The following is a 14,452-nucleotide window of genomic DNA, read 5'->3' as shown; positions in this document are numbered from 1 at the left end:
CACAACCACGAATAATTCAGTCTTTTCTTTATACAGGTTGGGCCTTTGATCTTCAGATTCCAAGAACAGGTGATCAGCAGACAAAGCAGAATGTGAAGAATTACAAAGGAATCTTACAAAACTGGGTGACTGGGCAACAAAATGGCAGATGGAATTCAATGTTGATAATGAAATCAGCCACTGTTGGAAGATTGAACACTGAGCTTGATGGACTATTGGTCTGACCCAGGATGATCATTCTTATGTTCTTATGACAATGGTCCACTCCTCAGGGCGCAGCTTCAAAAGGTTAGACTTTTTTTTGCATAAGCAGGGGGTAGGAAATTTGCATTCACCTCCCCCTACAGAAGTTACATGAAACCCAGCCTACAATAATACATAACCTTTGCATTTAATACAATGGACTCCAAAGATACTTAAACTTAATTCAGTAAGGTTTTTCAAGGATATTGCAGGAAATTGCATATCTATCACATCAGAACCGTACTGCTGATTATCAAATATACTTTATTTCTCTTGGGCTTGTTTCCTAAATTCGTCATGCACCACACACTCCAATAAGGCCCCTGCAATGGTCACCGGCCGTGCTGCCTAGGTGGTGCCACAGAAGTCAATGAGGCCTCAGGTGTCCAATTGCACCGGTGGAGTCTCGGTGAGGGGTTAAATTGCCCTTCCGGTGACCATCGTGGAGCCATCGCAGCCTGGGTCTACTTGCTGACTGTCACCGCCAGAGACTAGTGCTTGGAGTGGGAGGATTGGTGCCGGTATAAGGGGGATCGGTATCATGACGGGAGCACTCCCACGGGGCATGTGACCGAGATCTGTGCCGAGAGGACGACCAGCGGGAGGGCAAACGGTGCTGGTAGTATGAAGACCGGTGCCTCCTCCTAGGTGATCCGCGCTGAGATGGCAGGAATCATGAATGCAGTGCCGGTGACTGAGGGCGAACCCAGAAGATCTGGTCTGTGATGACGGAGATCTGCGACGTGGAGATGGAGAGCACTGCCTTGGCTCGGGGGATCGGCAGCACTCCACTGCCCCCATGAGGGTGGGGGGTGGTATTCGAGGCTGGCTTTCCCTTGTAGGGAGACTTTGATGTTTCCTGTGGCATGGGCGGAGGCCTCTGCTCTCTCAGTGCCAGGGGAGCTTGGGAAGGCATCAATCTCGCCACAAGTTTGGGTCCCCTATGACTCCTGGGAGTTGGTGGTGGATCCTTTAAGGGGTTAAGGGGTCCGACCAGGGAGGTACATCCACTTGGCTCTGGAGTGGCTGGGCAGCCCAAACTGTGTCCTTTGCCCGATGCCCCATGGCCTTTCTTGCACGGTGCCGGGGAGCCCTGATTTTTAGCTTTCTTTCTGGGCACCAGTGATGGGGAGTGGTGCCAGGTGGAACCCAGTGCCCTGGGTGCACTGCGCACCAAGGCCAAGATAGTAGGAGTTAAGTCTTGGTGGAACGGCTCTGAAGCCAGATGAAGGGCAGCCTCCATGAGGAGAGCCCTCAACCAACTATCCCACTCTTTCTGAGTTCTGGGTCAAGATTTTTTACAAATACAACACTTGTCCTTCAAATGTGATTCCCCCAAGCACTTGAGGCAGCTGCTGTGGGGGTCACTTACAGGCATAGGCCTGTTACAGTCCACACAGGGCTTAAGCTCTGGAGACCGAGGCATGCCCCGCTTGGGGCGAAGTCACCGCTGGGACTCTAACTTCTAACTACACTTAACTACTTAACACTAACTACTATAAACAACTATTTACGAGGCCCTAAGGCTCGAAGTCAGAAGAGACAAAACTGCTAGCCCTTGCTATGCAAGGAAAGGCACTCCGACTAATCACCATGGGTGGTAAGAAGGAATTGAGAGGGTGCAGAGCTGGCGGTGCCTGATATACCGACACATGAGCATGGCACTCAAGGGGGCGCCACATCCGACCCTACGGGTACCGCTAAGGCATAAATCTCCGACGACCATGCACATGGGCACACGCACACCTAGAACGGAACTGACATGAGCAAGCACTCGAAGAAGAAAATCAGCTTACTTAATTAGGTGCCTAAGTATGGAACATTAGGTTAAACATTTTAGCCTTTGATTATGGCTTGGGATAACAATGTCCCTTCCTTATTACTGTTTCTTTTAGAACAAGCAAAAGAGAATGCCCCATCCTACACTGCCTGTGACAATGAACAATTCTAAAGAGAAGTGCTGTGTAACAACCCGCCACAGTCAAGAATGCCATTTCTGCATTGCCTTCCCACCAATTTCAAGAGGTAGGACTCAAATGATAATTAAAGACATTAATATGAGTATTACAAACCCTTCTGGGTAAGATGGACTCCTGTTACTATATACTTAACTACAAGGAAAGAAACTAACACCCAAAGCAGCAGGGCTTTCCCATAACAAACCAACCCCAGAAAAAACTGCTTAACATACCGTTGCCAGTATTAGACACCCCCATGGAAAGAAACAAAGGACACTAGGGAATTCTTATGTTCTTTTTCCTAAGCATGACCCTCCAACGTTTCCAATGCAACACAGGAGTCACACTTTCAATTTATTCTACACCTTCCTCTCCACATTTTGTTCTGTATTTTGTATTTAATTTGCTTATATAGGAGTTGAAAGTATGCAAAAGCAAGATATCACCAAAGCTGCTATTTCTGTAAGAGGGGGTTCCAAATAATCATTTCTAGATATAAAAATACTACAAATTATTTAAATGCAAACCAAAACAAGTATCAGGACCTAATTAAGTCAATTGAAATATCACTTTTACAGACCACTTTTACAGATAAAGTAAGACAAATGTTTGTACATGCAGAATAAGCTTAAATTGAAAGAGCAATCTCAATCAAGATAATATTTACATTTAAATAACATTTTAAAATAAATATTTTCAACTCTCTTCATTTAATAAATTAATTTTTATTTGGTGTGGGTATGAACATGTGTGCAAAAATGTGTCTAGTTTCTGGCATAGGCATTTATAGAAAATTCCTGAATGCATTTTGCCTGGGGAGATTGTTTTGTCTTGGTTTGGTAATAATAAGCCAAGTTTAATTTTTGATCATTTTAAAATATCTTTTCATCAGTTCAAAAGTTACTAAAGAAATTTTAGGAATGGCAAGGCTCAAGTTCACTGCCATTTGTTTTCAAAACTTTTGAGTGCCCTTTGTGAAATCTAGTGAATTTCATGTTTTACTAAACCTAATGGAATGTTGAAAATGAGGTCCTGCTTTCCTGTTTGTGATGGTATAGGCCTAACCACTAGAGAAAGATCACAATTAAACATGGTATCTATAGTGAAGTGTAGAGCAGCTCCTAACTTAGATGTAAAAGTGTAAAGAAAAATGTACGTATATTTTGTGCGTTTTACAGAAATATTTGTCTCCAGCAGAGGGCCAGTAATATGCTATCAAGGGTCTGTAGATTTTTACCAGAGAAGGCAGTAAACACTACTTCCACTACAAAGGACTAAATGATCAAATACTAAATCCAAATTAAAATACAATCCACACCTATATGTTATTGCTCCTCAGGCTCAACAACTCAAAACCTCTGACCAGTGCAGTCAACAATTAAAAACTGGGAGCTGCTTAAGATGCTAGATCACTACCTAAAATACCAGTATACATGTCATTGGGAAGAACAAACCAAAGACACCAACAAACTGGACTGCGACAGATCATACACAGAACTATCACAACCAGGTAGCTAACTACCTCATCACAATGAAATGTGCAAAACTAAGACAGACTTTCCCCAACTGCAGAATCAGTGACCACAAACAGAAATATGGAATTTGTGGAAAGCGGGACGCAAAAAACATAGTCCAAATGTGGAAAGGAGTGTTTCATGGTCTCTGTGTGTATATAATGTCTTCTGCAGTTTCCACGATATTCTATGCATCCGATGAAGTGAGCTGTAGCTCACGAAAGCTCATGCTCAAATAAACTGGTTAGTCTCTAAGGTGCCACAAGTACTCCTTTTCTTTTTATGCATACAATGGGACACAGGGGGAACTGAAATGGACACACTTTCTACTCCAATACCCCAAATACGAAGAAGCGTGAGAAAGAAATTTCCTCAAATTATCAGGAATCATTAAAAGACATCTCATCAGAAAGTGATGAGGAAAACAATTGTGCCTGACTCTGGGAGAAAGGAGATATGGCATTGTATTACACAGTCACCTATACCATGTCAGGAATAGACTATAAATGGATACAGGGGATCAAACGCAGACTTAGTGTGTAACCCTATCATGGGGTAGGTTGTGTCTGCCTCTGACAGATACCCGAGGGCCTCTCTTGCACTCTGACAAAACTTGCATAGATTGTTATGCCTATAAAGTCTCTTGAATTGTTATATTTATGGCACCAAGCTGAATGAAAGGTTCAAGTGATTTCCCTCTCTCTACAGAACATCCTCATTTCTCTGGGTATTGCTGTATCATGCCTCTCAGAAATCACTTTTATATCACGGGCTCATTAAATACTTCTTTCTGGAGAGCACATTTTTCGCTTCTGAAATGCACTGAATTGCATCAAATATCTGATTTTGTTTTTAAAATGTTGACTATTCTTATTCCAACTAAAATGTAAGAGGTTGCCTAGAACTTTCTGGCACCCACTGAATGTGAATAGTAAATATTTTTAGTTCCTTAGAGTTGATGTCACCTCAATATTTGATTATCCAAGTATCTCACCATACCACAACACAATCAACATCTCAATAAAGCAATGCCTATATTTAGTATTTTAGAATACACTCATGCCTGGAATTTTCAATGGAACCTAAAGGAATTACAATGGGATTTGGGTGCTTAACTTCTTTAGGCTCCTTTTAAAATCTCAGCCTATAATTTAAAAAGTGAAAAATAACAACACTTATCTCAGATCTTGATGAGTAAAACATTTTTAAAATCCAAAAAACTAATGTTTATAAACAGTGCTTCTATAGCCCTTTACATATTCAAAAGTACCTTACAAGCAGTGGGTGAAATCCTGGCCCAAATGAATTCAGTGGTAAAACTCTCGACTATTTTACCAATTATCAATAACAGTGCTTCCTCGCCCAAATATAAACAACAACAAAATGAACACATGGGAAAAAATGCATATACGGTCTTTTTCAGTTTTTCTGAAAGCCTCTCTACTGACAAAATGCTCGTAGGCAATGTCATGGAGTTTGCTTCCCCCGACTCAAAGTTACTTCTACTTCTGCTATAGTAGTAGTAAAAAGTTAACTTCACAGCAGCCCATTAGGGTTCAGCCCCCCACTCATTGGGGCATAATTTGAAACTGAGGCATAGCCTCCATCCAAAATACTTTACAGCAATCGTTCTCAAACTTTTGTACTGGTGACCCGTTTCACACAGCAAGCCTCTGAGTGCGACCCCCCCTTATAAATTAAAAACACTTAAATATATTTAACACCATTATAAATGCTGAGGGCAAAGAGGGTTTGGGGTGGAGGCTGACATCTTGCGACCCCCCCACGTAATAACCTTGCGACGCCCTGAGGGGTCGTGACTCCCAGTTTGAGAACCCCTGCTTTACAGCATTCAGTATGATGTACTGCAGGAATGCTATGGAGATAAGTTATTTCTGAAGCAAGTCCGCTATAAAAAAGTTTGCTGTAACTACTATATGAATATACAAAAATTGTTGAAGATCACAAAGCTGTCCCAGATCACAGAAAAAAGCTGTTCTTTCATACTTTTCATATTTTTGTATCCATCCCCTTTCATATCTACAGATACTATCTATGGGATAGATTGTAGGCTACAAATTAACTCGTATTTGCACACACAGGTTTAAGGATGTGGAACAATTTATAATATTTTTCATCAGATATACAGGAATATTTGATTGTATTGTCTAATCAGTGTGTGTCCATCTCAGTTTCTCCCCCAAACAGGAATATTAATGCCCCCTAACTCTATCTTTAGCCTCCAGAAGTTTCTGGCATCCTTTGGATTTTTGTAAACAAAAAGCCTGGCAGTATACTCAACTGAGAACTTGGCAGAGTGCATTATGGCAATTTGCAAATCCAGTTCATTGAGCTCATTTTTCATGTTAGAGAATCTATCCTTTTTTCTGAGAGCACTGGGGTAAGGAGGAGGCCCATTTTCCTAACAGGGAAGTTTCCCCATGTTCCACAATCTTCAGCCTCATCTTCTTCATACCCAGATTTCCACAAGGCAGAAACAATTCTATGCATCTCATTTGCTTCTGTTTTAGAAACAGGAGGCTTCCTAACCAAATCAGGCAGACAAGATCCCAAATTTCATGGTTCAGCAAACCATCACGTGGAAATCTATTTAATAAACTAAAATAAAAAAATAAAAATCACCTCTCTGTTTCACCAGAGAGCTCAACTGGCTTAAATTCTTTGCGTTTGATATTCTTCCATCTTATCCATGCACATTTAAGCTTATTTACATTTTCATATTGCATCATGTCACGCGCATGTATTTCAGGTCAGTAACCTGCAAATCAAGTGCTTGGATGTTCCCCAAAGTGTCTGATTTTTTTCTTCTACAGTCCCAAAACTATCTTGCAATCCAGTCAATTTGAATGTGTAGTCACTGCAGCCTTTTTATAACTGATGTTTAACTAATATCAATAACCAGACAAAGATACATATCTATCTTATACACCAAAGATTGGGGGGAGAGGGGAAATAAATTCTTCCTGTTTTCAGAAAGCTTCTCCAGGGAATCAATTTGTCCTACAGAAGGTAAAAATAGAGGAAGGTTTCCATACTTCTCACTTTGTAAAAGCAAAATAAACTTCTCAGGTATACTCAATCATGCTCAAAGCAATCAATGTTTCCAGAGGTCAAACATGAGAACAAAGTATAAAAGAACTTTTTTGTGTGATCTGGGACAGCTTTGTGATCTTCAACAATTTTGTATATTCATATAGTAGTTACAGCAACATTTTTTATGCTTTAGGTCTCATCACTTCAACTGATGCTGAACAAATATTTTAAGAGAATTATATTCAATAAATTTTGTATCAAAATTTAAGTTTAGCAAAAATAAAAGTTAATTAAATTAAATTAAAAAAAATCAATAGAAATGTCTCCTTGTATTTTTATTCAAGTTTCAATTTTTTTTAAGGAAAAAAAAAACAAACACCTTAGAGTGTTTGCAACCCAAACATCGATTCATTGTGTTAGTGCATAAAAATCAAAGTGGAACTGACTGTAACAAAAGATAAAACTGACCAGACTATTTTTATTGTCCAAGTCAAGCAAAGTTTAAACAGTAGGCAATGAATTCTGAATTACTAAATTGTGAAATTACAATTGAATTACTAAATTTTGTGAAATTACAAGTGAACAAAAAAGGATACTGCAAACAAAATGCACTATTTTCACAACTGTAGTTCATTTTTATGATATTTCATAACATGTTAGTAAACTTTACTTTAAGACTCTTTCCATTGTCATGAATGGAAGCAGGAATGAATCCACACTGAGCTACTATATCTTGCCTGCGGGGTTGAGGAAAGACCATTTTTATCCAACAAAATGTGAGAATTAGAAAAATGCAGAAGAGGAAGATTCTGCTTTAAAACTAAAAGCATTTTATAACCTAGAAATATTTATATTAGAAGGATCAATTTTTAGTATTTTTAAACAAGAGTTTCTCTTAAGATTTAGAACAACAACAGAATATATCGTCCCAGAAGGTGCTGGAATAAGTAAACAGATGCTATGAAACATCAAGGACCATGAAAAAACCATAATAACGTGACAAAATAGAACAGATATAATTAAGACCAGGAAAAAATATCACTAACACCCGTCGTTCATTTTCAACAGGAAACTGAAGCGATGTATACATTATGACTTAAACATGCACACAACGTACACATATACAAATTCCATTCTTCTTGAGAAGCAGAAAAAAAATGTCTCTCTCTTTGGGCTAAAATTAACAAAAGTTCAACAGCCTGACAATATCAGCATGCTGATTCACTTCTCAATTCAATTCAGTGTCACAGAAATGACTTTCTGAGAACCATTGTTGTATTTTTGATTTCACTTCTGATCAACAGGAAAAAAAAAATGAAAAAAGACAAACAAAAACCAAGAAATGCATTCTCCCAACAGCTACACTTAAAAGTACAAACATTTGGAGATGCTGACTCCTGTTTTCACGTGGCTCATGATGTCAGCTTCCACTGCCTACTTATTAAATTTTCAAACAAGCACCTTCATGCTTTTTCCCTTGCTTTCCTTGACCACATGCAAGGAGCACCCCATAAACTTCTGCCAAACGAACTCATTATCCTCCTTCAAACTCTCCTCTGTCATAATGCCTACAAAAACCTCAACAGTTAGAGCACTGGTGTGCTGACATCACAGCCTATTATGCTGATCAACATGGTCTCATTGTTCCTTTGTACTCCACCATCTGTACTCTCTTGTCTTGTACGTAGATTGTAAACTTTTTGAGACAAGAACTGTCCTTTGTTTATACAGTGCCTAGCACAATGGGGTCCTGATCCACGATGAGGGCTCCTAGAAATGAATGCCAGGAACAAACTTTTCCCTTGGGCGGGTCATTCTATACCATGGGTTCATTACACATGTAGTACTGATCATCATCAGAGGCAAGATGCTGAACTCGATGGACCAGTAGTCTGATCCATCTTCCTAAAAGCTCTTCTGAAGTAATTCCCCTGAAGTATAGATATTATAGATAAAAATCAAACAGACAACCTTGTTTTAGAAAATGGACACAAGCTTGTACAAAGTGAAAACATACATTAAAACTTCAAAAAGTAAACTACTATTTTATTAAAAAACATCAGTAAATCAATAATGACAAAATAAAAATGGTAGCTGATTTTGTTGTTGTTCTTATTCTTTCGTATAGCTTGGGTAGGTAGCAACAACTACAAATTTATGAAGACGTATAATCATTGCTACGTTCACTTGGAGGTCGGTAAAACGATGTCCAGTGGCCAATTGACGACATTGGTATGTTGGTGGATTTGTACAAAACACAGACCACAAAACCCCCCAGCACTTAACAGAAGCACCGCATGAAGGTTATCATTTTGTTAAGAGTGATTTATGGAGTGGACAAACTTAATTCCTAATTCAAATCAGAAGACATATGAAGTAATGTTTTATATGTTACAAAATAAACAAAAAAAAGTCTCTCTCGTTCTCTATCTCACTCACACAAACACAAACACATACATGTGATGTTATAAAAGAATAATGTTCTCTCCCTCTTCATTCACCAAAGTTCTTTGAAGTTTTGCTTACCTTCTTTATCAGCAAATAACTGACTATCTGCAATGACTTTTGGCATCTCTGGATTGTAACGAGTTCCCTCTGGAAAAATCACAAGATACATCTGTGGGATTAAAAAAATATATATGCACATATTTTAAAAATCAGACATAGCAGATAATTTCTGAAAACATTAATACAATTTTGGCCTTACACATGAGATTAACATCACATGCCAGATACAGCTGCAAGTATTGGAAGAAAATGAACGCTCATTACAAAGCTACAGGAGGCTTACTTTAACTATGTCGCATACATAGCTGGTACATTTGTAATGCTACAGTTTAGGGTTTAAAACTATTTTCCATCATTAACCCAATTTTCAGGGTTTTATAAGTCTGCAGTGATTTAACAAATGTTAAGAGGAAAGATAAAAAAGCCACATATCAAAAGAAACATTAGGAAATCAATTGAGGAAATAAACAGCAGGAGCAGCTGAGCTAAGAACAAAATTCCTGTTCTCATGTAATAATTTTTAGTAATATAGATAGTATTCAACTCGAAATACAGTGGCAGAATGAACTCTAAATATAACATGTTTACTCTTTTCCATTGACATATCACAGAGGATCTAAACTGGATTTTCTGCGTTACCACTGATGTTATTTTTAATTTAAACTTTATCTCAGACTCCATAATCACCAGAAGTTCTATTAGTTGATCAAATATAAATTCCACAATGTTACATAAAAATGCTCCATACCTTTGATTGGATTTGCATTAAACACATACATATATGCATTGGAAATGCCATGTTATAGCAAATGTTAACTAGCATGAAATTAAACATGATTTGATTTTATTCGGTGTAAAAATCATGTCAGCCAGTTATGGTTAACCCAAATAGCCGATTTCTCTGGTGTCATAGCAGAGGTTGGTCTTGTGGAAAAAGATGTGAAGGAAGAAAAGGTAGTGGCTTCGCAGATAGTGAAAGGAAGGTGTTCCATGCATAAGGGCAGTGGAGAAGAAGTTACGGAGAGGTTGGAATGAGAAGCTGATACCTGAGAGGACAAGACTGGCATTTGTGGTACGAAGTCTTTGGAGGGAGAAGGGATGTGATATGAGACAGGAATGGACCATTATCAAAGGTCAAAGTTATGAAGGGCCCTAAATGGTAGGAAAAGAAGCTTAAGATTTATGCAGTGGAACTTAGTGAGAAAATGGAGGTGATATGGTCAGGGCAACATGCAAAAATCTTAGCAGCTACATTTTAAACTAACTGGAGGGACCAACTTGGGTGGTTCGCAAAAGTGTAGAGAAAGAGGCAATATCTTGATTGCCATGAGAAAGATTTGAATAAGAAAACTTCAGCTGCATGGACGAGAAAAAAAAGGAAGGAATTTAAAGGCTGTAGATGAAAAAGTGACAGGACTTGGACACAGCCTGGATGTGTAGAGGAAAAGAGAGGGAGGAGTCAAAGATGAGGCCAGAGTGACACGGAGTAGAGTAGTCATAGTCATAGAATCATAGGACTGGAAGGACCCTCGATAGGTCATCTAGTCCAGTCCCCTGCACTGAGGCAGGACTAAGTATTAGGCCATCTCTGAGAGGTGTTTATCTAACCTGTTCTTAAAAGCCTCCAAATCTCAGATATTCATAACCTCCCTGGGTAATTTTTTCCAGTGCTTAACTACCCTTACAGTTAGGAAGTTTTTCCTAATGTGTAACCTAAATCTCCCTTACTGCAATTTAAGCCCCTTACTTCTTGTCCTGTCCTCAGTGGGTAAGAACTACAATTTATCACCCCTCCTTTTTATAACAATCTTTTACATACATTAAGATTGTTATGTTCCCTCTCAGTCTTTTTTCCTCCAGACTAACCACACACAAATTTTTCAATCTTTCATAAGAATGTAAGAAAGCCATATTGGGTCAGACCAAAGGTCCATCTAGCCCAGTATCCTGTCTTCCAACAATGGCCAATGCCAGGTGTCTCACAGGGGATGAACAGAACAGGTAATCATCAAGTGATCCATCCCCTGTCGCCCATTGTCAGCTTCTAGCAAATAGAGGCTAGGGACATCGTCCCTGTCCATCCTGGCTAATAGCCATTGATGAACCTATCTTCCATGAAATTATCTAGTTCTTTTTTGAACCCTGTTATAGTCTTGGCCTTCACAACATCCTCTGGCAAGGAGTTCCACAGGTTGACTGTGCATTGTGTGAAAAAATACTTCCTATTAATTGTTTTAAACCTGCTGCCTATTAATTTCATTTGGTGACCCCTTGTTCTTGTGTTATGAGAAGTAGTAAACAACACTTCCTTATCTACTTTCTCTACACCAGTCATGATTTTATAGACCTCTATCATATCCCCCCTTAATCGTCTCTTTTCCAAGCTGAAAAGTCCCAGTCTTATTAATTTCTCCTTATATGTCAGCTGTTCCATACCCATAGTTTTTGTTGCCCTTTTCTGAACCTTTTCTAATTCCAATATATCTTTTTTGAGATGGGGCAACCACATCTGCATGCAGTATTCAAGATGTGGACGTATCATGGATTTATATAGAGGCAATATGACATTTTCTGTCTTATTATCTATCCCTTTCTTAATGATTCCCAACATTCTGTTCACTTTTTTGACTGCTGCTGCACATTGAGTGGATATTTTCAGAGAGCTAGCCACAATGACTCCAAGATCTCTTTCCTGAGTGGTAAGAGCTAATTTAGACCCCCATTGTTTTATATGTATTTATAGTTGGGATTATGTTTTCCAGTGTGCACTACTTTGCTTTTATCAACACTTAATTTCATCTGCCATTTTGTTGCCCAGTCACCCAGTTTTGAGAGATCCTTTTGTAGCTCTTTGCAGTCTGCCTGGGACTTAACTATCTTGAGTAATTTTGTAACATCTGCAAATTTTGCAACCTCACCATTTGCCCCTTTTCCCAGATCATTTATGAATATATTAAATAGGACTGGGCCCAGTACAGACCCTTGGGGGGCACCACTATTTACCTCTCTCCATTCTGAAAACTGACCATTTAATTCCTACCCTTTGTTTCCTATCTTTTAACCAGTTACCAATCCATGAGAGGACCTTCCCTCTTATCCCATGACATCTTACATTGCTTAAGAGCCTTTGGTGAGGGACCTTGTCAAGGGCTTACTGAAAATCAAAGTACACTATATCCATTGGATCTCCCTTGTCCACATGGTTGTTGACCCCCTCAAAGAATTCTAGTAGATTGGTGAGGCCTGATTTCCCTTTACAAAAACCGTGCTGACTCTTCCCCAACAACTTATGTTCATCTATGTATCTGACAATTTTGTTCTTTACTATAGTTTCAACCAATCTGCTCGGTACTGAAGTCAAGTTTACCGGCCAAAATTGCCGGGATCACCTCTGGAGCCCTTTTTAAAAATTGAGGTCACATTAGCTATCCTCCAGTCATTTGGTAGAGAAGCTGATTTAAATGATAGGTTACAGACTACAGTTAGTATTTCTTCAATTTCACATTTGAGTTCCTTCAGAACTCTTGGGTGAATACCATCTGGTCCTATTGACTTATTACTGTTTAGTTTATCGACTTATTCCAAAACCTCCTCTAACACCACCTCAATCTGGGACAGTTCCTCAGATTTGTCACCTGAAAAGAATGCCTCAGGTTTGGGAATCTCCCTCACATCCTCAGCCGTGAAGACTGATGCAAAGAATTCATTTAGTTTCTCTGCAATTGCCTTATCCTTGAGTGCTCCTTTAACATTTTGATGGACAAGTGACCCCACTGGTTGTTTAGCAGGCTTCCTGCTTTTGATGTACTTAAACATTTTTTTGCTATCACTTTCTGAGTCTTTGGCTAGCAGTTCTTCAAATTTATTTTTTGGCATTCCTAATTATATTTTTACATTTCATTTGCTAGAGTTTATGCTCCTGTGATAAATGAAGTGGGGGGTAGCTCCCTTTTATGGACATGCAGCCAGGCAGTTAGCTGTAAAATCCCTCTTGGTGTCTGTTCTCTGCTTGCTTTACCTGTAAAGGGTTAACAAGCCCACAGGTAAAAGAGAAGGAGTGGGCACCTGACCAAAAGACCCAATGGGAAGGCTTGCAGATTCAGGAACTAACATCCTGTCAGGGACCATGAAACTTCTTTGGGAAGCTCATGGGGTGAGCCACTTAGTTGCCACCCCTTACCACCGTCAAATGAATGGCCTAGTGGAGAAGTTTAATGGGACTTTGGGGGCCATGATAGGTAAATTTGTGAATGAGCACTCCAATGATTGGGGACCTAGAGTTGCAGCAGTTGCTCTTTGCCTACAGGGCTGTACAACATCCCAGTTTGGGATTTTCACCCTTTGAACTTGTTTATGGCTACGAAGTTAAGGGGCCATTACAGTTGGTGAAGCAGCAATGGGGGTGGTAGGGGGTGGTGGTTACATCTTCTCCAGAAACTAACATTTTGGACTTTGTAACCAACCTGCAAAACACTCTCAAAGACCCTCTAGCCCTTGCTCGAGAAAACCTACAGGATGCTCAACAAGAGCAAAAGGCCTGGTATGATAAACATGCCATCTTCATGCCATGGAAAAGAAGCCCTTGAGGAATTCCATCATGAGTTCAACAATTTCCATCCCACCATCAACCTCAGCCTGGACCAGTCCACACAAGAGATCACTTCCTGGACACTACAGTGCTAATAAGCGACGGTCACATAAACACCACCCTATACCGGAAACCTACTGACCGCTATTCCTACCTATATGCCTCCAACTTTCATCCAGACCACACCACACGATCCATTGTCTATAGCCAAGCTCTACGATATAACCACATTTGCCCTAACCCCTCAGACAGAGACAACACCTACAAGATCTCTATCAAGCATTCTTACAACTACAATACCCACCTGCTGAAGTGAAGAAACAGATTGACAGAGCCAGAAGAGTACCCAGAAGTCACCTACTACAGGACAGGCCCAACAAAGAAAATAACAGAACGCCACTAGCCATCACCTTCAGCCCCCAACTAAAACCTCTCCAACACATCATCAAGGATCTACAACCTATCCTGAAGGACGACCAATCACTCTCACAGATCTTGGGAGACAGGCCAGTCCTTGCTTACAGACAGCCCCCCAACCTGAAGCAAATACTCACCAGCAACAACACACCAAACAACAGAACCACTAA

General features: G+C 39.7%; 1 protein-coding gene across 2 annotated transcripts in view; it reads right to left on the bottom strand.

Moving 5' to 3' along the window:
• Positions 1-14,452, bottom strand: part of AGPAT5 (1-acylglycerol-3-phosphate O-acyltransferase 5) — a 120,199-nt gene that overhangs the window by 47,049 nt on the left and 58,698 nt on the right. For both annotated transcript variants that reach the window (XM_043542357.1, XM_007055053.4), the window contains exon 5: positions 9,296-9,386. In XM_043542357.1, the coding sequence (XP_043398292.1) occupies positions 9,296-9,386 (91 nt within the window). The remainder of the gene's footprint in view (positions 1-9,295; positions 9,387-14,452) is intronic.

The sequence above is a fragment of the Chelonia mydas genome, chromosome 3, assembly GCF_015237465.2.
Source record: "Chelonia mydas isolate rCheMyd1 chromosome 3, rCheMyd1.pri.v2, whole genome shotgun sequence".
Taxonomy (NCBI): Eukaryota; Metazoa; Chordata; order Testudines; family Cheloniidae; genus Chelonia; species Chelonia mydas.
This window is presented reverse-complemented; position numbering and strand designations above follow the sequence as displayed.